The sequence below is a fragment of the Protopterus annectens genome, chromosome 5.part1, assembly GCF_019279795.1.
Source record: "Protopterus annectens isolate FY-2018-M chromosome 5.part1, PAN1.0, whole genome shotgun sequence".
NCBI lineage: Eukaryota > Metazoa > Chordata > Ceratodontiformes > Protopteridae > Protopterus > Protopterus annectens.
The window spans coordinates 756,180,426-756,204,928 of record NC_056736.1 but is presented as its reverse complement, the minus strand read 5'-3'; the positions used below and the strand labels follow the sequence as shown (position 1 = coordinate 756,204,928).

General features: G+C 42.2%; 1 protein-coding gene across 1 annotated transcript in view; it reads left to right on the top strand.

Annotated features, from left to right (window-relative positions):
- MOGAT2 (monoacylglycerol O-acyltransferase 2) overlaps positions 1–24,503 on the top strand; it is a 568,357-nt gene that overhangs the window by 358,205 nt on the left and 185,649 nt on the right. Inside the window, exon 3 of the mRNA XM_044073398.1 lies at positions 1–100. This exon is cut by the window's left edge and continues 105 nt beyond it. Coding sequence (XP_043929333.1) covers positions 1–100 — 100 coding nt within the window. The remainder of the gene's footprint in view (positions 101–24,503) is intronic.

Here is a 24,503-nt window from a genome sequence, read left to right as displayed (position 1 = left end):
ACTGGATTTCCTGACCTGTTCCCTGGCATGTCACCATACCTGTTAATGCTACCTCTTTGGTTTAGGGTCCCATTCTTCAGGGATTACATACTAGCTGGAGGTAAGTGGGACATTTTATGAAAAGTTTTCAAATATGAGTGTTCATCTTTATCATTGAATGAGATCATCACAGAAGTATTTATTAAAATGAAATAATTCAGCCCATCCAGAAGCTGATTCAAATTTGTTTAATTATACACTATATGTTTTTCTATATTTTTATCTTATCAAATGTGAAGCTATCTGAGATGTACAACTAAGGCAGAAAACCTGAATACCTATTCCTGCTTTTATGTTGTTAACAACGCAAAACCACATATCCCAAGCTAACATTTTGCAGGACAGGAGGGTTTATACTGATCCGTACGAATGCTTCATTGTGCTCCATTGTATATTCAGTGACATTAACAAATGCATATTCTGTTATGCATATCCTGTGCTGAATGTGTCACTGTGCATAACATTAATGAATGCATATTTTGTGCTGCATGTGTCACTTTGCATAACATTAATGAATGCATATTCTGTGCTGTATGTGTCACTGTGCAAAACATTAACAGATGCATATCATGTCACTGAGCATAACATTAATGAATGCATATTCTGTGCTGCGTGTGTTACTGTGCATAACATTACCAAATGCATATTCTGTGCTGCTTGTGTCACTGTGCATAACATTAACGAATGCATATTCTCTGCTGCATGTGTCACTGTGCGTAACATTAACGAATGCATATTCTGTGCTGCATGTGTCACTGTGCATAACATTAACAAATGCATATTCTGTGCTGCATGTGTCACTGTGCATAATATTAATAAATGCATATTCTGTGCTGCATGTGTCACTGCATATTTTGTGTTGTGTATGTCACTGTGCATAACATGAATGAAATGCATAATGTTAAGTTGTCATTCTCACCTTCATTCTTGCTGGATGGGTTCGGAGCCGATCCTCGGCTCTGACTCAGCCTATACTATAGCTCAAGAGCTATTTTTACTGGCTCGAGGCAGCCCTATATCCCACAAAACCATGCGCTAACTCATTTGCTGCTTCGCTGCGAGGTTGTCTTTTTTTACCGGCTCAGGTCAGTAAAGAGATTTTTTTCTGTTAAACTAAATTTTTAGGTAGTTTTCCAGTTAGTTACCCTTGTTTAGGTCCCTACTAATTGCCTTTTTCATACAACCCTTGTTGTAGCCCTTCTTCCACTCCTTAGTTAAATTTTATCTTTGGGCCTACGGACTTTACCTTAGTTTCCCCACCCCTTACAGTGTCTGTGTGTGTGGGTTTAGTCAGTTCCCTTAACTTTCTAATTTTAGGTTGTGTGTGTGTGTGTGTGGACTGACTGTTTTTGTACTGTGGTTTGGACTATGTCCAAAGACATTAAGGTCTCTGGATTCAAGAAGTGTGACTCGTGCTGTCAGAAAATGTCTCTGACAGACGGTCACACTTCTTGTGTCTATTGCTTGGGGCCTTTACACCTGCAGGACTCTTGTTCCGTTTGTCATGGATTTAGTTCAAGTGTCCTGCAGGAAAGGTGAAACAAGCTTGTCCTAACGGGCTTGTTAAAGCCTGATGACTCCCCGTCCAAGTCTGGCTCGGGGAAGTCATCAAAAACCGCCAAACCCTCGGCTCCAGCTTCTGAGCCGAGGGCTGGCGTTATCGAGACGGCTCCGACCTCGGTTCCAGCTGGCTCCGAGGCGAGCAAAGTGGTTTCTGCTCCGAAACTATCATCAGAGCTGATCCCAGCATGCAAGCGCTCTAGGTCCCCTTTGCTAGAGTCCATTAGATCGGCTCCAAGGACCCTTCTCTTATCGTAGCGGAGTCATAGGACTCATTCATCGAGGTCATCCAGGCTTTCTGACCACGACATCGAGAGGGTAGTCAGTAGACTCATAAAATCTCAGGCGCTGGCCTAAATGCTCCAGAGCCCATCTCACCAGACTGTGGCTCCTTCGATACAACTATCTATTCCTCCTCCGACTCATCTCTCGAGCTCGGAGCCGGAGTTTATCGGAACCGTGACCTTGCCCACGTCGGAGCCGATACTTCCTCCTTCGGCTCCAGTGTCTTCGGCTCCGTCCTCTTCATTGGTGCCATCTGTGGAGAGATCCGGGTGCCGAGACTCCATTGTCGGCTCCGAGGGGGCGAGTGGCATCAGACCCTTGTCTGACCCCGCTCTCCCTCTCAGAGCTTCGGCTCTGGTTAGTTCAGCCCCGACATCATTCTCGGAACCTTCTCTGTCGGTTCTGGGGGTGGTTCCGGTCTCTTCGGAGCCAGTGCTACCTTTGGTGTCTGATAGGGGAGCCTTCAAGGTGATGAGTAGTGTGTTGGACCCAGTGTCCACTCTAAGGTTAAGTTCTGCGGCTCCTCCCTCTATAGTGCCTGTTACGGTCTCTGGCCATTCTCTTGCACCTGTCAGCAGAGATCCAAAGTGTGGGGTACCCACCTTGGGTGTCTCCTCCTCTTCCGAGGGCTCCCCTGAAGTTTCAGGGGAACCCCCTAGGAAAAGAAAGTGCAAGAGGAAGCACATAGACTCCCCCGAGTCTGTCACGTCGGACACCAACTAGGATGAGTTGGAAGGTTCCCCCAGATCCCCCTCTGAGGATGTCTCCTTTTCAGACATCCTGGAAATCCTAAGACAGAGGGGAAATTGGTCCACTCTCAAACCTTCCGAGGACGATTCGGTTTACCTTGACGCTTTTGGATCTCACCCTTCCACCTCCTGGGTGTCTCCCCCTTTTGACCCACTAATAGAGGTAGTGGCTAGAAAGGCGTGGGCAGCTCCTGATTCAATGGAACCTACCCCTAGGAGGCCTTCTAAATTTATTTCTGCACCAGATGACAAATCCTTTCTCACCAAAGGTGTTTCAGTTGATGCTATGGTGGTAGCAGCAGCCACTAGGAAGGAATTGGCTGATCCTTCTGTATCTGTTCATCCTCCTAACAAAGAGTCCAGGACCATGGACAGATACGGCAAGCAGACCTTTGCTTCAGTGACTTTTGCTATGCGATCGCTGAACTATTTATGTAATTTCACCCGCCTTCAGAGAGACTTGCTCAAAGAGCTGGGTGAAACGGTACAGGATCCTTCTGCTGCGGGGTTTAAGGAGAAAATAAACTCTCAGCTGGCTACCCTGAACTCCATTGTTAACTCCTCCATGCGGCTAATTTCTTATGCAGCCGATGGAGCGAGTAGGGCCGCTGGCACAGGCGTTGCATTGAGACATCATGCTTGGATGCGACTCTGTAACTTTGCTGATCCCTTCAAGGCATCCTTCACTAACACCTCCTTTGACGGTTTGGAATTGTTCGGACCTCAGGTGAAGAATACCCTCACCAGATGCGAGCAAGATGGTAAAACTCTCTCTGCCGTGGGAGTCTGTTTTTCCACGCCTTCTAGACCTTATCCTAAGGGACAGAAGGGGGGAAAGATGTGGTTCCGCAAACCTCAGGGAGTCGCACCTGCTGCACATGGTGAATTTCCCCCTAGAGGCAGAGGGGGAAATAACAACAGATGCCACCCCAGGGGCAGAGGGGGTCCTCAGAACCAGGGTTCTTGGGAATCTTTTCCTGACCAACCCTTTCAGCATCCCTGAGAAGCTGCCCGACTGTCCGCCTTCGGAGGCAGTCGGGGAAAGATTATCTCTGTACCCGGAAGCCTGGCAACCCCTCTCCCAAGATACATGGGTACAGAAGATCATATCCGAGGGTTACAAAATCCCTTTTACCTTCCCCTCGGTGCAACCGCCAAAACCTCTACCAGACGTACCGCCCACACAAAGGGGTCAGGCTCAGTTAGAAATAGAAAAGCTGTTAGAAAAAAGAGTCATCCAGGCAATCCCAGCAGATCAGCTAGGATCCAGAATTTACTCCAGGTTCTTTTTGATACCAAAAAAGACAGGAGATTGGAGACCTATTTTGGACCTCAGCAGGTTAAACAAATCTGTGCTAAAGACAAAATTTCAGATGGTAACACTGCAGTCCATTCTACCCTTTTTGGGCAGAGACAACTGGATCTGCTCATTAGACCTCCAGGATGCGTACTACCACATAAAGATACACAGACACTCCAGGAGGTTTCTCCGCTTCCGGCTGGGAGTCAGTCATTTTCAATTCAGAGCCCTGCCCTTTGGTCTCACCACAGCCCCCCCCAGGGTGTTCACCAAATGTTTGGCAGTGGTCACGGCTCACCTGAGACAGAAAGGATTCCAGGTGTTTCCATACTTAGACGACTGGCTCATTTCCGCTACCACCAAACAGGATCTCATAATGGCCGGGGATTACACTATTCAGCTTTGCAACAGTCTGGGTATTTCTATAAATTTTGCAAAGTCCTCCTTGTCACCTTGTCAATGTATAAACTTTATAGGCACCGTATTAAACACCACAGAAATGTCTGCAACACTACCACCCCAGAGAGTGACAGACATAAGGCGGAATATTCAGCCCCTGTTTCAGCCCAACAAAGTCCAGGTCAACCGAGTATTGAAAGTGTTGGGCCTCATGGCGGCAGTGATTCTTCTACTTCCATTAGCCTGCTTCCACATGAGGCTCCTTCAGTGGATGCTTTTTTCTCAGTGGTCCTTTCAACAGCTACCAATGACCCACAACATTTGGATAGCCCCATCTTGCAAGAATCGTCTCTCCTGGTGGATTGTTTCCCCACAGCTTTTTCAGGGCAGACCCTTTGTTCTCCCCCCTCCAGTTGCCACTGTCACAACAGATGCCTCCCTGATTGGGTGGGGGGCATTATCAGGGAAGGACAGTCCAGGGCACTTGGCAACAGTCAGAATGCCACCTGCACATAAATGTCCTGGAGATGAGGGCGGTGCTTTTGACATTGCAAGCCCTTCAGAACTCTCTTCCCATTGGGACTATAGCAATTCAAATGGACAATATGTCTGTGGTATGGTACATAAACAAGCAGGGCAGAACAAAGTCCTATCCCCTCTGTCAAGAAGCACTCAGACTTTGGCAATGGGCGATTTCATCTCAACAGTTTCTGATAGCAACGCACATCCCCGGGAAGTCCAACATCATAGCAGACAGATTGAGCAGAATTATCCTCATGCCTCACGAGTGGTTTCTAAATCAAGCGGTAGCAGACGGAATATTTCGGAAGTGGGGCCAGCCTTGCTGCGACCTTTTCGCAACTCCCCAAAACAGCAAGTGCCTCGACTTCTTCACACTTTTTCCTCTGCCAGGCCATCCCCTCAGAGACGCTCTTGTTCACGTTTGGCCCCGGGGTCTTCTCTATGCTTTTCCTCCTTTTCCGTTGATCCTGCAATTAATTCAGAAAGCAACCGCATTGAGATCCAAAATGATCCTCATTGTCCCGTTTTGGTCTCGACAAGTTTGGTTCCTGTTCCTGCACAAATACCTACTGGAACAGCCTTGGCATCTGGAACCCCTTCCGGATCTATTGACCCACCTCACGGGCAAGCTGCATCAGTCTCTACATTCCTTCAACCTCACAGCTTGGTTGCTCCACTTCCAGCCATAGCCAGGCTTCCCCTCATCTCTCCTGAGTCCTTCATTTTTGGAGATACAAAATGTTGTGTCTTTTCTTGGTATCCTTAGTGTTACTAGCAGGTAATCTTTCTAGTAAAAGAGGATTATAATATTATTATTATAATATTATTGTTTATACTATGTCTTAGCTTCCAAACGAGATCTGGGGAGTTAGCGCATGGTATTGTGGGATATAGGGCTGTCTCGAGCAGGTAAAATTAGCTCTCGAGCTATAGTATAGGCCGAGTCGGAGCCGAGGATCGGCTCCGAACCCATCCAGCAAGAAAGAAGGTGAGAAGAAGACAACTAACATGGAACGTTATGGTAAGACATAACTTCTTATTCTGTGCCGTATGTGTCACTTTGCCTAACATTAATGAATGCATATTCTGTGCTGTGTGTGTCACTGTGCATAACATTAATGAATGGATATTCTGTGCTGCATGTGTCACTATGCATAACATTAACAAATGCATATTCTGTGCTGCATGTGTCACTGTGCATAACATTAACGAATGCATATTCTGTGCTGTATGTGTCACTGTGTATAACATTACTGAATGCATATTCTATGCTGCATGTGTCACTGTACATAACATTAATGAATGCATATTCTGTTCTGTGTGTGTCACTGCGCATAACATTAATGAATGCATATTCTGTGCTGCATGTGTCACTGTGCATAACATTAACGAATGTATATTCTGTGCTGCATGTGTCACTGTGCATAACATTAATTAATGTATATTCTGTGCTGCGTGTGTCACTGTGCATAACATTAACAAAAGCATATTCTGTGCTGTGTGTGTCACTGTGCATAACATTAACAAATGCATATTCTGTGCTGCGTGTGTCACTGTGCATAACATTTACGAATGCATATTCTGTGTGGCGTGTGTCACTGTGCATAACATTAATAAATGTATATTCTGTGCTGCGTGTGTCACTGTGCATTACATTAACAAACGCATATTCTCTGCTGCATGCGTCACTGTGCATAACATTAACAAAAGCATATTCTGTGCTGCGTGTGTCACTGTGCATAACATTAATGAAAGCATATTCTGTGCTGCATTTGTCACTATGCATAATATTAATGAATGCATAGACTGTGCTGCATGTGTCACTATGCATAACATTAAAGAATGTATATTCTGTGTAGCATGTGTCACTGTGCATAACCTTAATGAATGCATATTCTGTGCTGCATGTGTCCATGTGCATAACATTAATGAATGCATATTCTGTGCTGTGTGTGTCACTATGCATAACATTAACAAATGCAGATTTTGTGCTGCGTGTGTCACTGTGCATAACATTAATGAATACATATTCTGTGCTGCGTGTGTCACTGTGCATAGCATTAATGAATGCATATTCTGTGCTGCGTGTGTCACTGTGCATAACATTAATGAATGCATATTCTGTGCTGCGTGTGTCACTGTGCACAACATTAATGAATGCATATTCTGTGCTGCATTTGTCCCTGTGCATAACATTAACAAATGCATATTCTGTGCTGCAGGTGTCACTGTGCATAACATTAACGGACGCATATTCTGTGCTGCATGTGTCACTGTGCATAACATTAACAAATGCATATTCTGTGCTGCATGTGTCACTGTGCATAACATTAATAAATGCATATTCTGTGCTGTGTGTGTCACTGTGCATACGATTAATGATTGCATATTCTGTGCTGCATGTATCACTGTGCATAACATTAACAAATGCATATTCTGTGCTGTTTGTGTCACTGTACATAACATTAATGAATGAATATTCTGTGCTGCATCTGTCGCTGTGCATAACATTAATGAATGCATATTCTGTGCTGCGTGCGTCACTGTGCATAACATTAATGAATACATATTCTGTGCTGCATGTGTCACTGTACATAACATTAACGAATGCATAGTCTGTGCTGTATGTGTTACTGTGCATAACATTAACAAATGCATATTCTTTGATGCATGTGTCTCTGTGTATAACATTAATGAATGAATATTCTGTGTTGAATGTATCACTGTGCATAACATTAACAAATGCATATTCTGTACTGCATGTGTCACTGTGTATAACATTAATGAATTAATATTCTGTGCTGCATGTATCACTGTGCATAACATTAACAAATGCATATTCTGTACTGCATGTCTCACTGTGCATAACATTAATGAATGCATATTCTGTGCTGCGTATGTCACTGTGCCTTTCATTAACAAATGCATATTCTGTGCTGCATGTGTCACTTTGTATAAAATTAATGAATGCATATTCTGCGCTGCATGTGTCACTGTGCATAACATTAATGAATGCATATTCTGTGCTGCATATGTCACTGTGCATTACATTAACAAATGCATATTCTGTGCTGCATGTGTCATTTTGTATAAAATTAATGAATGCATATTCTGTGCTGCATGTGTCACTGTGCATAACATTAACGAATGCATATTCTGTGCTGCATGTGTCACTGTGCATAGCATTAATTAATGCATATTCTGTGCTGCATGTGTCACTGTGCATAACATTAACGAATGCATATTCTGTGCTGCGTGTGTCACTGTGAATAACATTAATGAATGCATATTCTGTGCTGTATGTGTCACTGTGCATAACATTAACGAATGCATATTCTGTGCTGCATGTGTCACTGTGCATTACATTAACAAATGCATATTCTGTGCTGCATGTGTCACTGTACATAACATTAATGAATGCATATTCTGTGCTGTGTGTGTCACTGTGCATAACATTAACGGACGCATATTCTGTGCTGAGTGTATCACTGTGCATAACATTAATGAATGCATATTCTGTGCTGCATGTGTCACTGTGCATAACATTAATGAATGCATATTCTGTGCTGCATGTGTCACTGTGCATAACATTAATGAATGCATATTCTGTGCTGCGTGTGTCACTGTGCATAACATTAATGAATGCATATTCTGTGCTGCATGTGTCACTGTGCATAACATTAATGAATGTATATTCTTTGCTGAATGTGTCACTGTGCATAACATTAACAAATGCATATTTTGTGCTGCGTGTGTCACTGTGCATAACATTAATGAATGCATATTCTGTGCTGCATGTGTCACTGTGCATAACATTAATGAATGCATATTCTGTGCTGCATGTGTCACTGTGCATAGCATTAATTAATGCATATTCTGTGCTGTATGTGTCACTGTGCATAACATTAATGAATGCATATTCTGTGCTGCATGTGTCACTGTGCATTACATTAACAAATGCATATTCTGTGCTGCATGAGTCACTGTACATACCATTAATGAATGCATATTCTTTGCTGCGTGTGTCACTGTGCATATGTGCCTGATGTATGTTTTCCACTTAAGGAAACCTGGTTGCTCTTTGATCCAACATTATGGCAAGTTCACAGTTCTGTTTCTATTCTCAATGTCTTAACTCAGTCCCCCCCCCCGAGTTGTTTGTTTAGTTTGATGAGGGTGCTTTTATCCTGCTGGGTGCTGCACCTCCTTATTTTGGCCATGATTTTCTTCCTCCTATTATACAGCCAATTGATTTTGTCATTCCACCAGGGTGGCTTGTTGTTTGACATATTTCTGTACCAGGGAGAAGTACAGACGCAACAGATCACTTCTGCTGTCCATGTATCTACAAAGACCAAGACCATGATTCTGCAAAGATTATTTTACCCTGTTATCTAACCCAATCTAATCCACCTTAGTCAACATACATCATTAACCACACCCCCTTTTTCTTAGCGCACCTCTCCCACTTCATGCCACATACTTTATACGTTAATAGGTGTGGGCCATGTGGGCCATTTTAAGTCTAGCCAATTTCCCTTTCAAAGGTGGGAACCAAACCCTGTACCTTGTGTATGTGTGGTAAACACCTTAACCATTATACCATCCCCTTCTTCATCTTCTCCTCCTCAGCTTCATCCATTTGCTATTCCTGTATACAGCTCTCATTACGTTTTCCCCTGACCTCGCCGACATAAGATTACATCATTAATTATTGAGTATTTGTGTATACTTGTCTCAACAGCCTTCAGGCCACAAAACCTAATTGACATTACCCTAAATTGCTACTGCCTGCACTTGTTCTCTGCTGTCCACCATTCTGTTACCTCCTTCCCATTCTTCCCTTACTTACATTATTACTTACCCACTGCCCCTTCTACAACTGCCCTCTCATTATCTCATTATTATCTCTCCATCAGTTGACAATACTCCTATACTTACCCTTCTCTATATATGTATTCCCCCCCACAGATGCCCTTCCTACACCTAATCTTTACCTCAACATCTCTGAACAACAATAATGATAATCTCTTATAACGTAGACTAATCCTTCTCTCTTTAGCCCATATCACATCTTGTCCCATTACTCATAATCCATATGACGACACTAATTTTCTTCAGGACAATATATATATATGTGTATATATACATATATATATATATATATAAATAGAGAGAGAGAGAGAGATACATCAGCTATACTATCCTATCACTGTTACATCTAATCACTGTAATACTGAATATACAGACTGTCTCGAGCCATTATTATTTTAAAAGCTTCCAAGTGAAATGCAAACGTTCCCACCTCATGTGTTCTAAATGGTATTCCTCTTCAAACAGATCCGGTTATAAGAGATGTAGATACTTAAGTAGACAATTTCCTCTCATTTGATTATCATGTTGCCAACATAGTCAGGAAATCCTTCCATGCAGTCCAGTTAATTTCCAAAGGAATACCCTCAGGATCCAAATAAGTCATCTTTCCACAGTAATCTTCAAATACAGTGCTCCCTTTGGTATGCACAAATCCAAGTATATAACTCATCTAGAAAGGTCCCAATGATTCTTGGCCAACTATCCAACTATTCCCTGAATTTGTGCATAGCTGATACAGCAGAGCTAATTTCCTGGCTGTGTTGAATTCTATAACCATCTGATATATAAACTGATAAGTATACTTTTTTGCACTTGATTTGTTCTGTACAACATTTATATATTTGCTTTGCTGTGTATGTCCTTTTTTTGTCTGCACTGTTTTGTTTTTCCTCCCTCACACCCAAGTATTGTTGTGGTTTTAAACTTGGTGGCTTTGGAATTGCCAACCACTGCTATAAATTTGATTTTGGACACTCTTCCCAGTCCCATCTCATCAGCTCAGTGTACTGAGAAAGCATTTGGGAAGGCCTAACCCCCTTAGCTCCTTAATCTTTTACTATCTTCTGTTTCCTCCATCTCCACTTAAAAAAACATAAAACAAAAAAATTACACTTTTCAACTACTTTTACTGTAATTGTGTTCTTCCTTCTTTATTACCTTATTTTTGCTGCATGCTCTTAAGTGTTCAAGTGCTTTTATTCTGCCGCATTTATTAATGCTTGCTAGTAGCCTGATTAAATTTATATGTTATTCTAGCATTGTAGTTTTGATTTTAGCACTTGTGCTTCAGGCTAGTTACTTTACATTTAACAAGGTTCTTGTGGTCTACACTCTTGTGGACAAACCCCTATCAAAACTTTCTCTCCATAAGTCCGCCCAAGCATTCAGAACATTATGTATAGACAATTCCTATCAGTTTCTCCTGTCAGCCTGGTTGACATGGGCATACTAAGACAGTGTAGTAATTGCTGCATGTTTACTGACAATCCTCTTCTCCTAGCACACAATTCTTCAACTTGCAAGAAATGCATGTACATCAGTAACCTGGAATCCATGCTCTCTTGCACCACAGTCAGTACATCTGACAAAGAGGAGACTGCCAGCACAAACACCACACCACATGGCCAAGCACAACACACACACACCTATGCAGAGGCCTTCAATAAAAACTTACCTAAACAACAGATACCTCCAAAGCACACTCACAAACACGCCACACACAATGCCAAACACATCACACTCAGCAGACAACACACCAGTGCCTCACAAACACAGCCCATAAAACAAAACAATAAACCATCACAGCCCACAAGACATAACAATAAATCAAATGTACAGCTCAGCTATTCAAGTGTGAAGGGCAAAAAAATGAGTTTACTTTATTAATCCAATTGCTACTTTTATAGTGATGAGCTTGTTATACTCAGATCTATGCCCCTACTGACATCAGATACATTACACACACACACACACACACACACACACACACACACACACACACACAGCTCTTCTATTCATAAGAAAAAACTTCCTTTTCTGAAGCAAGTCGATTGCTACAATTGTAGCAATCAGTTTATGGCATTTAGACACACTCACCCCCTCCCAGCTTCCATTAAAAAGTTAAAAAAATATTTTACTGTAGCAAGCCGATTGCTACATTTATTGCAATCAGCTTCCTACAGTTAGATGTGCTTAGCCCCCAACTATCCTATTAAAATGAAAAACACTTTACTGTAACAAGTTCATTGCTACATTTGTAGCAATCAGCATACTACAGTTAGATACATAACCACCCCCACCCTCCAACTCTTTCACTAAAAACAAAGAAAAAACAAGAAGTTCACGTAGCCAACCCATTGCTACATTTGTAGCAGTGGGCTTACTACAGTTAGATAATGCTCCCTCAGCTCTTCCATTCATTAAAAATAGTTTATTGTAGCAATCTGATTACTACATTTGTAGCAATCAGCTTGCTACTGTTAAATACACCCACCACCAGCTCTTCCATTAAAAGAAAAAAAATACTTTACTGTAGCAAACTGATTGCTACATTTGTAGTAATTGGCTTACAACAGTTAGCTACACTTCATCTCCCAGCTCTTCCATTAAAAAAAGAAAAAAAAAGCACTGTAGCTAGCCGAGTGCTGCATTTATAGCAATTGGTTTACTACAGACAAGTATAGGCTCTCCCCAGCTCTTCCATTCATAAAAAAAAACAACACTTTATTGTATCAAGCCAATTGAAGAAATGTCAGTACAGAAAGAATGCAAGAAATGCTGTTCTGTCCTTGTCGCTCCCCCTAACACTGCGCTCAGGCAGCTTCACCTTTTGCATCACACTTGTTCTGTTTCTGAGGCTGCCTTTCTGTTCTTGATCATTAGAATTTCAATAAAATGGGCAACTGCATGTTTAAATTTAATGTCTATTGTGGACCCAAAAGATATCTAATTTCTTCACAGCCTTGCTACAGCAACATTAGGCAAAGGTGCCCTGCTTGCACAACTGGAATATGACCAACACCTATTCGCCATTGTCTTACAAAAAAAAAAAAACCTACTACCTTGCAATTGCTAAATATACTGTTTCATCACCAGCTCTTCTTGGCATGAACATCAGTGCAAACACCTTGAAAAAGGCAGTTTAGCTTCCCATTCATAAAAGCGACAACCTCCTTCTTGGCTCCCTTCTCTTCAAATTCCTACACCAAGACACACCCTTCCCACTATGGGACTAACTACATTCAACCTACATTACAGCCCTAGAAGCTAATCCACTAATCACCCTACTCTCATAACTCCATCCACGAAATCTCATTCCGCAGACCACAGCTTCTCTGTTCTTGCCCCTAAGCTCTGGCAATCCCACATTCTCCTGGTTTCCTTGGAAACGTTGTTCTTCTTATCTGAGATCATCTCACTCCTTCACTGTCTTACTTCCACCATGTCATCACTTTGTTCCCTCCCTAATTCAGTCTCTTGATATTGTATAAATCCTACCATTGCAGTTTTTTTATTGTAAGAATCATTCTAAAGTTTAAGTTCGTCTCCCAGATATCTTTAGCCTGCCTCTTGTTTTTTTCCTCGCAATGCACACTTGCTTCACTTCTGCTCATTTTCTTGTTTTTATGCTTAAAACCTTTTGGATACTGACCCAAGTGTTTTTTTCCATGCCAGTGTTCCTGATCTCATGTACCAATCTTCTGCACCTTATTTATAATTGTTATCTAATATATCACCGACTCTATATGTATTGTAGATCACTGAATATGCTTTGTACATTTAGTCCTTACATTCACCCCTGCAGTAGTCATAATTTATGGGGTTCCTGCCATGGAAGCCCATTGTCCAGCCAGTCTACCAAAGCCTACTGTTGCTGTAAGGTGCACTGAACATCACCTAAACACTCTTCATGTAACGTACAGCATAAGATGACATTCAGGCGTACCATCCTCAGAACTTGTTTGCTGACAGTCTGAATGATGTTTTTAACCATTGGTCTGTTTGCCTGTGTCTGTTTTATGCCATTTTTTCTGTATGTCTGTATTCTGGTGATTACTCCAGTTTGCTCACTTTTGCAGATAAGGACCCAGTTGGGATTTTTGTTCTTTTTCTTGAATTTTTTGTGCTACTTGGGGATTTAATGTCATCAACGAAGGGTAAATGCCAGTATCAGGGACAGACTCCCCATAAAGACCATCACGGTAAGTGCCTTTGTAGCCTAGGAGCTTCTCACAACCATACATCTTTTTCAATTTGTCAGGTGTTCATCCTGAAAACCCTTCCTAGTAGGCCTTCTTCTCTTTCATTGTAAAAGGCCCGTGGAATTGTTCCTCTCTGAGGAAGGGGATTGATTGATAAAGAATTTTACTTTATTCTACCAGATTCCTCTCCTTTTAGACTACTGGTCAGATGAGGAGAAATCTAGTCCAGTTCCTCCTTCTGGAAATTTCCTTTTGGACACAAGCTCCTCTATGTGTAACTTGAGAACCAGTGTCTTAAACTTCTTGCTAAAGATTCTATGGATGGAGCTTCCTGCCCCAAGGATCAGCCATCAGGGAAGAAGATGAAAAATGTAACAGCAGAATCTTCTGCTGTCCAGCCTCTGCCAGGTGTTTCTCCCACGGTTGTACAAACCCAGAGACTCACCTGGCTGTGTTACCAGATTTCTCTGCTGCATCTGTGTTGGAGGCCAGCAAGGATCTGGTGGGCAGAATGTCCGACGAAGCTTTACGGGCATCTGTTTCAGATGTGCTGGGAAACAATGGTTGATTGTTTCCGAGGGGTCTAGGAGGGGTTCAGCAGTTTCTTTTTTAGGGAAGAAGTTCTTACTACAGTTGTGGAATGCTGTCATGAGTCAGAGCCTTCTCAGTTTTCTAAGATGGATATTCCCTTAAAAAGAAACAGAAAACTAAACATGTATTTTCTGCTTCTAGGGATCCACAAAGTGAGTGTCAGGCCTTTACTCAGGGGTTATTTAATGCTTTACTGTCATTAGGGCCTCCTAAATGGGGTTTCAGTTCCTGCTCCTCCTTCAGCACCTAAAAGGCCCGTGGAATTAAATTCCTCTGAGGAAGAGTTGGATTGTGATAAAGAATTCCTTACTTATTCTACCCAGATTCCTTCTCCTTTAGACTACGGGTCAGACGAGGAGAAATCTAGTAGTCCAGATACTCCTTCTGAGGAAATTTCCTTTGGGGACACAAGCTCTAGGATGATGGAATTTTTAAGTGGGATTGTGCCCAGGTTTCTGATATCCATAAGAGGTACTATGAGTTACTGCAGATGGAATCTCCTGAACCTGTGGCTATTCCTCGTATTGCTTGACTGGATGTTTTTTTTTCCAGTGCCTCTAAAGTGCCTGATTCTTTACTCCCTGCTCCCATGAAGTCTGATAGATTTTATAGGGTGCCTGAAGACTATTCCATTCTGTTCAAATGTCCTGCTGCTGACCCCCTCTGTGGTGTCTGTAGCCTGTAATAAGCCATCTCGATTACTTCCTTTGTCCAAATTACTGCCTTCTGGCAAGGACAGTGGAACCATAGATAGGCTGGGTCAGAAGGTTTATATTTTGGCTACTCTAGCTTTTAGGGTTATTAATTATCAGACCCATATCTCTAGGTATGTCTTGGCTCTTCTTTCTCAGGCTTGTCACCTTTTTTCTGATCTTCTCTTTCCTTGCTAGGGACTTCCTCTCAAGTGGTTTGCCATTCCATAATCTCAAATTTGACACCCACATATCACTAACAATAAAAAAAGTTCACAAAAAATGGGTGCCTTATATAGAAGCCACCAATGCCTCACCAAACCAGCAAGAATCTCTATCACCAATTCCCAGCTAATCTCCACCCTACTCTATGCATCACCCATACTTACCAATCTTAGACAGTCAGACCTACACAAACTCCAAGCTGCTACAATAAAATCACAAAATTTGCCACTGGTGCCTCCTACCACAGTCACCACTGTGTTTCCCTTAGAAACTTTGACTGGCTTGAACTCACACAACTCCTACACCAAACTCAACTCACCCTTGCTCATAAACTAGTAAACCACCCTCTCCGTATCCTATCGCTTCGTACAATTCTCAAACCCTACCAGTCTTCTAGACCACTTTGCTCCTGCAACAAAAATCTACTCCAGGTCACCAAAGCCAAAAACTCAGCAGGTGAAGCACTTTTTTCCTGCGCTATATCCAAGCTCTGGATAAACCTTCCCATTGCCATGACTGCCCTTCCTTCCTGCAGTCTTTTCAAGACTGCACTTAAATCTCACCTAATTTCTCACTGGCTTTGTCCTTGTCCAAACCCTGACTAATACCCCCTTCTCTCCTTTTCCCAGATTTAGAGTATCCTCTGTATCACTATAAAACTGAACTGAAAATTACTCACTGCTTGTTAATCCTTCCTGGATTTATTTATCATTTAGTCTATTATTGTTGTTATCTAGTTATTGTTTTAGAACATTTGTAGCTCTGTGTTCTACTTCGTATTAATCTGTCATTAGAGCTTATTACTCAGTTGTACTGATTCTAGCTCTGTGTTTTACTTCTTATTAATCTGTCATTAGAGCTTATTACTCAGTTGTACTGATTCTGCGCCTGTATTACTCCATGTTTGATCACTTCTTCTGTATACATACCCTTATTGTTATTGTTTTCCCATCTACCATGTCTTTCTTTGGGCCTCCACTGAAAAAGGACCTGTGTCCAGTCGGAATTTCCTGGTAAATAAATGTAAATAAATAAATAAATAGTTATGATGCAGCAGATGCCTCTTCTAGGGCTGCTGCTTTTGGCTCACTACTGAGGAGGTATTCGTGGCCTTGGCTTCAACCTTTGCCTGATGATATTAAAGCTAAGTTGATGGATGCTCCTCTGGATAATAACCTTTTTGTTTGGGGAAGCAGATGCTGGTTTGTTTAAGTCTCTTCAGGACAAAGGGAAGACCTTACAGGAGCTTAAACATGTGCTTGTTTCTCCTGTGCCTAAATTTCAGTGAAACTTGCCTTCTAAGCCAGCCTTTGTTCACAGGCACTGTCCCCCTCCTGCTGAAGGTAAAAAGGGTGGTAAACAGGCTCCTTCTACTAAAGCCACTCAGACTACAGGAATTCAGAAGCCTTCCTTTCCTGACAAATAAGGTGCTGTCTGACTATTTGCCTGTTCCCAGACACATTCCTCTTTCTCTTTGCATTTCTCTTTCTCTTCCTATTTGACTTTGAATCACCCAGGATTCCTGGGTTCTGTCAATCATTCATCAGGGGTACTTCATGGTGTGGATTTCCTGCCCTCCTTTTATGGGCATTCTTCAGCCTTCACAGGAACAACTTACTTTTTTTCTCATAGGTTCTTCGAGATCTCTTGTCTCATGGTACTATTCAAGAGGTGCCTGTGTCCCAAAGGGGGAAGGGGTTTTATTCAAGAATGCTTCTAGTGCCCAGAAAAGAGTGTACTCATAAACAGATTCTAGACCTGTCTCATCTAAACACTTTTCTGAAGGTGCCTTCCTTTCAGATGTTGTCCCTTCTGACCCTGGTTCCTCTCTTTCTCTCTCAGGCCTTTCTGGTATCTCTGGATCTCAAGGATCCTTATCTCCATATTCGGATCCATCCTCTTTTCAGGACATTTTTGCATTTCTCTGTTGCTTCCTGGCATTTTCAGTTCTGTGCTTTGCCCTTTGGTGCAGGCTTCAAGGGATCCAAATATCTCCTTACTTTGATGACTTGCTAATTCAGGCATCCACTCCAGAAGTACTTTTTCCTTTGCCATTTCTCTTCTTCAGAACTTGGGGTTCACACTAAACTTCAAAAAGTCTTCCCTGACTATTTCTCAGGATCATGTATTTCTGGGTTGCAGGATTCGGCATCCCTGCCTCCGCCAAAGGCCTTAACTCTTACTTCTTTCTTTCAAACTCTTCTACCCCTGGCCATCATTACAGCCAGGGAGCTTCTGAGAGCTCTGGGGTTTATGTCTTCCACCATTCCAATGCTTCCTTTGGCCAAACTCCACATGAGGATGTTCCAGTAGTTTCTGAAGTCGGTGTGGCTTCAACATGCACATCCTCTAGACTTTACAGTTCCTCTTCTAACTTGTCACAAGAAGGAACCTCTGTGGTGGATTCAGCAGTTGTCTCTGAATCCAGGACTCCCTTTTCATCCTCCTTTTTCCTCTCAGGATCTGTGCACAGATGCTTCAGATGTGGGATGGGGAGCGTTTGGCTCCCTGAGGGTTCAGGGATTGTGGTCGCTTCCTCAGCAGAAGGAGCACGTCAACATCAAAGAGATGAGAGCCCTTCTGCTAGCTCTTCAGGTCTTTCATCCTCTTTTCTCTCCAGGGCCTCTAAAGGTGTTCAGAGACAATACCACAGTCATGTGGTATATCAACAAACAATGGGGAATGAGATCTTACCTTATTTGCCAGTTGGCACTTCTGGTTTAGGATCTGGCTGTCAAGTATCAAGTGACTGTTCAGGCAGTTTATATTCCTTCAGATCAGAACATTGTGGCAAGCACTCTGAGCAGGTCCTTCACTCAATCCCATGAATGGATGCGTCACAGGGGTGTGTTTCTGGACATTGTTCACCAGTGGGATACTCCCCAAATAGATCTCTTAGCCTCCCCTCTGAACAGACAGCTTCCTCTGTTTTGTGCTAACAGTTCCAGGTCCTCTGGTGTGGAAGGTGGATGCCCTCTCATTTTCTTGGAAGGGGATGTTTCTTCATGCATTCCATCCCTTACCTCTCATTTCAATAGTCCTGTTCAAGATTAAACAAGATGCTGCCAAAATCTTGTTGATGACTCATTTTTTGCCATGACAGCACTGGGTCCCTCTACCTCTGCATCTAGCCAAGGGTAGTCATCACAAGTTACCTCACAGGGTGGATCTACTCACAGAAGACAAAAGCTGTTTCATCCATCCCCACCTCTCTACGCTACAGCTGTCACTGTGGGTGACAGGGTTTTAATCCCTCATAGACACCTTTTTTTCTGAGGACATGCTGCAGCTCCAGCAGGAGGCCAGGAAACCTACTACTAGGAAATTCTATATATCTAAATGGAAGAGGTTTTCTATTTGGTGTCTCTCTCATAACCTGGACCCACTTACTGTAGATGTTCCTTGGGTTCTCTCTTATTTGTGTGAGTTGCTCAATGCTGGTCTGGCCTATTCTTCTATTAAGGCCCACTTATCAGCTCTTTCTGCTTGTCTGCCTTTCACTCCCCAGTTAGCTTCTATATTCAAGGCTAAGCAATTTCTTAAAGGTGTCCTTAATATTAGACCTCCTAGAAAGCCTGTCCCTCCTCCCTGGGATCTTAATTTTGTACAGGAGAAATCCTTTTGAGCCTGCTGTTTCAGCTTTCTTGCAACATTGCAACATTGCTCTTGGATGACAGTTCTTTTGTTAGCTCTTACTTCTGGCAGATGGGTGACTGAGTTACAAGCTCTTATATCCTGTCCCCTTTTTTGATATTCCATGAGGACAGAGTGTCCTTGTTTACTAATCCTTCTTTTATGCCGTAGGTAGTTAATGAGTTGTCACTTAATCAGTCTATTAATTGCCTACTTTTTTCCCCTCTCCGTAATTTGACAGTGAGAGGGTGCTGCATACTTTAGATATCCATAGACAGCTCAGATTTTATTTGGATAAGAATAAAGCTATCAGAAAATCTGATCAGTTTTTTGGTTCCTTTCATCCTTGGACTTTATGATTGGCTGCTTCCAAGCAAATTATTTCTACTTGGATCTCAAAGGCTATTTCTTTTTGTTACACTTTTCATGGCGAGAGCCTTCCTTCTTCTGTAAAGGCTCATTCTACTAGAGCTGTGGCTTCTTCTGGTACTTTTCTCAAGGGTCCAGGCACTAATTCTGTTCTTGAAGCAGCTACCCAGAGCTGGTTTTGCCAATGTCATTCTTCATGGCTCCTTAGAGGGCTCTACTGCTCTTTCCTCTTCCCAAGTTCCTTCTTGACCTTTGACCTCTCCCATACATGATGAATACTGCAGCGGTGAATGTAAGGACATAGTACAGTTTGGGTAAAATCTTACCATAATGGTAGTCCTTGCTTTCACTGCTGCAGTATTCACTCCCTCCAACCCCTTAGTCTTTTTTCCTTTCTGGATGTACAGGTTCTCTTAAATTTTCCTTGGACTGCTGTTCCAACTGGGGCAATAAGTTCTGAGGATGGTATGCCTGAGCATCACCTTTATGCCCTGTGCTTAAAACAACATAGGCTTTAGTAGACTGTCCAGATGACTAGCTTCCATGGCAGGAAATCCCACAAGCTATGAATACTGCAGTGGTAAAGGAAAGGACATCTTCCATTATGGTAAGATTTTACAATTGTACTTTCTTCTGCATTTTACCAAGTACAATAGCAAGTGTGATGTCTATACATTTCTATTAAAATGAATGATTGAAAATATTGACAAAAATATATAATGAAAAATGACAACACACTATGCCCTGAGACATAATCTCAGTGCATACAAATAAAAAACAATGTCTTTTGCAGGTGGAGCAAGTCCCTCTGCACCCCATCACCCCATTTCTTAACTTCTACATTGTACAATATAAGAGAAAGGACATATCGTCCAGCTTTGGTGTTATAGCAATTTCACAGAAAAATCAACAGCTTTTCTGTTGACCAAACTAAACAGGCAGAAAAGCTGTCAACTTAACCATCAGTCGACCAGTGTCATTGTTCCCACGTACACACATGTATACACATATATTTAGTAACACTCCCAGTGTCATTGTTCCCACATACACACATGTATACACATATATTTAGTAACACGCCCAGTGTCATTGTTACGTACACACATGTATACACATATATTTAGTAACACGCCCAGTGTCATTGTTCCCATGTACACACATGTATACACATATATTTAGGAACACACCCAGTGTCATTGTTCCCACATACACACATGTATACACATATATTTAGTAACACACCCAGTGTCATTGTTCCCACGTACACACATGTATACACATATATTTAGGATATATATATATATATATATATATATATATATATATACATGTATACACATATATATATATATATATATATATATGTCATTGTTTCCACGTACACACATGTATACACATATATTTAGGAACACACCCAGTGTCATTGTTCCCACATACACACATGTATACACATATATTTAGTAACTGGCCCAGTGTCATTGTTCCCACATACACACATGTATACACATATACTCTCTCTCTCTCTCTAGATATATATATATATATATATATATATATATATATATACATATATATATATATATATATATATATATATATATACTTGTCTGTTGACCCATTTGCTCCCTATGGCTGAGGGTCTTGCAGGTCATTCAATCCCTGAGGGTCAGGGGCACATGGATTGGGATTGTTGCTGTCATCTTAGAGGAGGATGGGATTTTCTTTTTAAACCCATTCATTCCTTGTGCATGCTGGTATGTATCCAATGGGTTCAACAGAACTTTGTAATTAAGTCATGCTTTTAGATGATGTCATTTGGTCTACACCCCTTGTAGACAAGCACCACCACATGATCCCTGTTCCCTCTTGGAATCCTGCTACAGAAAGGGTGCCCTGAGCGTATGCCTGTGCAATCCTGTGGAATAAGCCTCATCATTTCCCTCCTCTCTCAGAACAACTCCAGCAGGCACCCATACCATTAGTAACATGACACCAGCAGGCACCCATACCATTAGTAACATGACACCAGCAGGCACCCATACCATTAGTAACATGACACCAGCAGGCACCCATACCATTAGTAACATGACACCAGCAGGCACCCATACCATTAGTAACATGACACCAGCAGGCACCCATACCATTAGTAACATGACACCAGCAGGTACCCATACCATTAGTAAAATGACATTAACATAGTTGTATTTAGGGTGTTGGCTCACTACTCCAACAGAGCATATTATTCAGTGACTTTCAGATTCCAGCCCACACCTTCTAAAAAATAGCAAACATTCCACCATGATTACACAAAATTATAGGCAGAAAAATGCAGATTAACATTTGTTAGAAATTAGTATTTTATGCTGAAAGCAACTTCCTTGCAATGTGCATGTGTGTGTGGGAGACTATATATCTCTAATCCAAGATACTTAATTTAATCATCCATAATGTCAAAATTCACCTACTTGGTTTGTGCATGAAAAGTCATGTGCCTTTCCCATTTTGTCAGCAAAGTAACATGTTTTGGAAGATTCCACAACTACCTTTGGTTTCTATATATGAAATATATCATGTTTTCTTGAATTTAAATAACCCTCAGTGATTTCTTACCCATATGCATGGACCAAGCAAGTGGCAAGAAAAAATCATGTAACTAGTTATCATGATAAAAATGATAGGTGAGCTAGGGGAGAAATGGGTTCTGAGGGTACTCACCTTGGTATGGACAGAAGGCAAATCCCAGATGACTGGAGAATAAGCATTTTCTTGCCAGTGTTCAAGAACAAAGGAGTCATCCACAACTGAGGGCAGTACAGAGGTATCAAACTGCTGTCACATTGCACGAAAGTGCTGGAGGCAGACAAATGAATATGCAGAGTGTAAACAAGTAAAATGCAAAATGAGAACTTTGGATTCAGACCAGGATGCAATACAACAAAACTGATGCTTGCCAACTAGGCACCCCTAGGCCTACAGAAAGCATACAATGAGTTCCCAAGAAAGTTGAATTTGGGCATTTCTGTGATGGTTCAAAATCCCAGAAGCATTGGTAGAATTACTGCAGGTTATGCAGAAGGACCCAATGGCAGAGAGGGGTTCCCAGTGGGAGTGGGTTTGTATCAGAGTTCAGCTGTGAGCCCACTGCTGTTCATAGTGCTGGTGGACTACATTAATAAACAGGTTGGAGGGGACAGATCAATAAAAGTGCTGTATGCAGATGATGTGGCATTACAGGCAGACTGAGCAAGAAGTTCAGCAAAGGATAGGGGAATGGAGTGCAAAACTGAAGGCATATGAAATGAAACTTAGTATAGACACGACAGTTGTCATGGCAGCAGATGAAGAAACCAGAAGCTGAAAACTAAGATAAAGGGTAAACTATTGGAGCAGGCTAACAGTTTCAGGTATGAGGGAGGGGTGGTTGAGAAGAAATGAAGTCAACATATGAGAAGGTCGAAGCTAGAATCAGAGGGGCTGCAGCCAACTGGCACAGTGTGTCAAGGGTAGTGTGTGACAGAAGAATGCTAAAGAAGCTGAAAAGTAGGTTGCACAAAACAGTGGTGAGACCAGTACTACTCTAAGGTACAGAAACCTGGGCAGTAAAGTCAGAGCAGTTGAAGAACCTAGAGGTGATGGAGATGAAGTGCCTGAGATGGGCAGTAGGATGCCCACTGTGGGGCAGATGAAGAAACAAGGAATAGGAGCAGAAGCCAAAGTAGCTCCAATTGTAGAGAAGATGAAGGAGAACAGATATACTGAGAAAAGCAGGCAATGACATCTTCAAGAACATTCTTATCAGCCTCACAACCAAAGTGCAATCTTTTGATCCCCATTTTTAGCCAACATAGGAAATGACATTCTCCTCTGCTGTTCCTGGCCATTAACCCCTCCCTGTCTTCTCACCTTCTACCCTTCTCTGCTACATTCCATCCATATTTTACTTATCCAGTCTCCTCACACCCAGTCAGAAGTTAGCTCAGTCCCTCTCGTGTCATCCCATTTATCTCCACTTCCTTTCAACCTCAGTTCCCCAGAATGCACTATTATACCGAGAGAATGCAACCATTTGTATCTCCCCAGTAAACACACCTAAAGGTCATACTTCTTTCCTCCCTCATACTCCACATTCTGTAGATCATAACACTTGAACTACAGTTACTTCACACAAGGAATGCCTATAACCGTGACTTACACTGAAAATCTCCTGCTCATACCATTTATTGTCCCTCAACCCTCAAATTAATCCCCACAGCAATTACCTGACAGCCAAAGCCTCCATATTCTAGACTATATTAATACCTACACACACACACACACACACACACACACACACACACACACACACACACACACACACACACACACACACACACATACTACCTAGCCATACCCCAAACCTACACATATACTACCTAATCATACCCCATACCTACACACATACTACCTACCCATACCTAAATGCACACTATCTACACATACCCCATACATGCACACAGACTACCTACCCATACCCCATACTTACATACAGACTACCTACCAATACTCCATACCCACAACCATACTACCTACCCATACCTCATACCTACACACACACACACACACACACACACACACACACACACACACACACACACACACACACACTACCTACCCATACCTACACACACACAATACCTACCCATACCTACACACATACTACCTACCCATACCCCATACATACACACAGACTACCTATTAAAGCTACACATATACTACCTACCCATACCTACACACAGACTACCTACCCTTACCCCATACCTGCACACAATACCTACCCATACCCCATACATACACACAGACTACCTACCCATACCCCATACTTGCATACAGACTACCTACCAATACTCCATACCCACAACCATACTACCTACCCATACCTCATACCTACACACACACACACACACACACACACACACACACACACACACACACACACACACACACACACACACACACACACACACACTACCTAGCCAAACCCACACACACACACTACCTAGCCAAACCACACACACACACACAC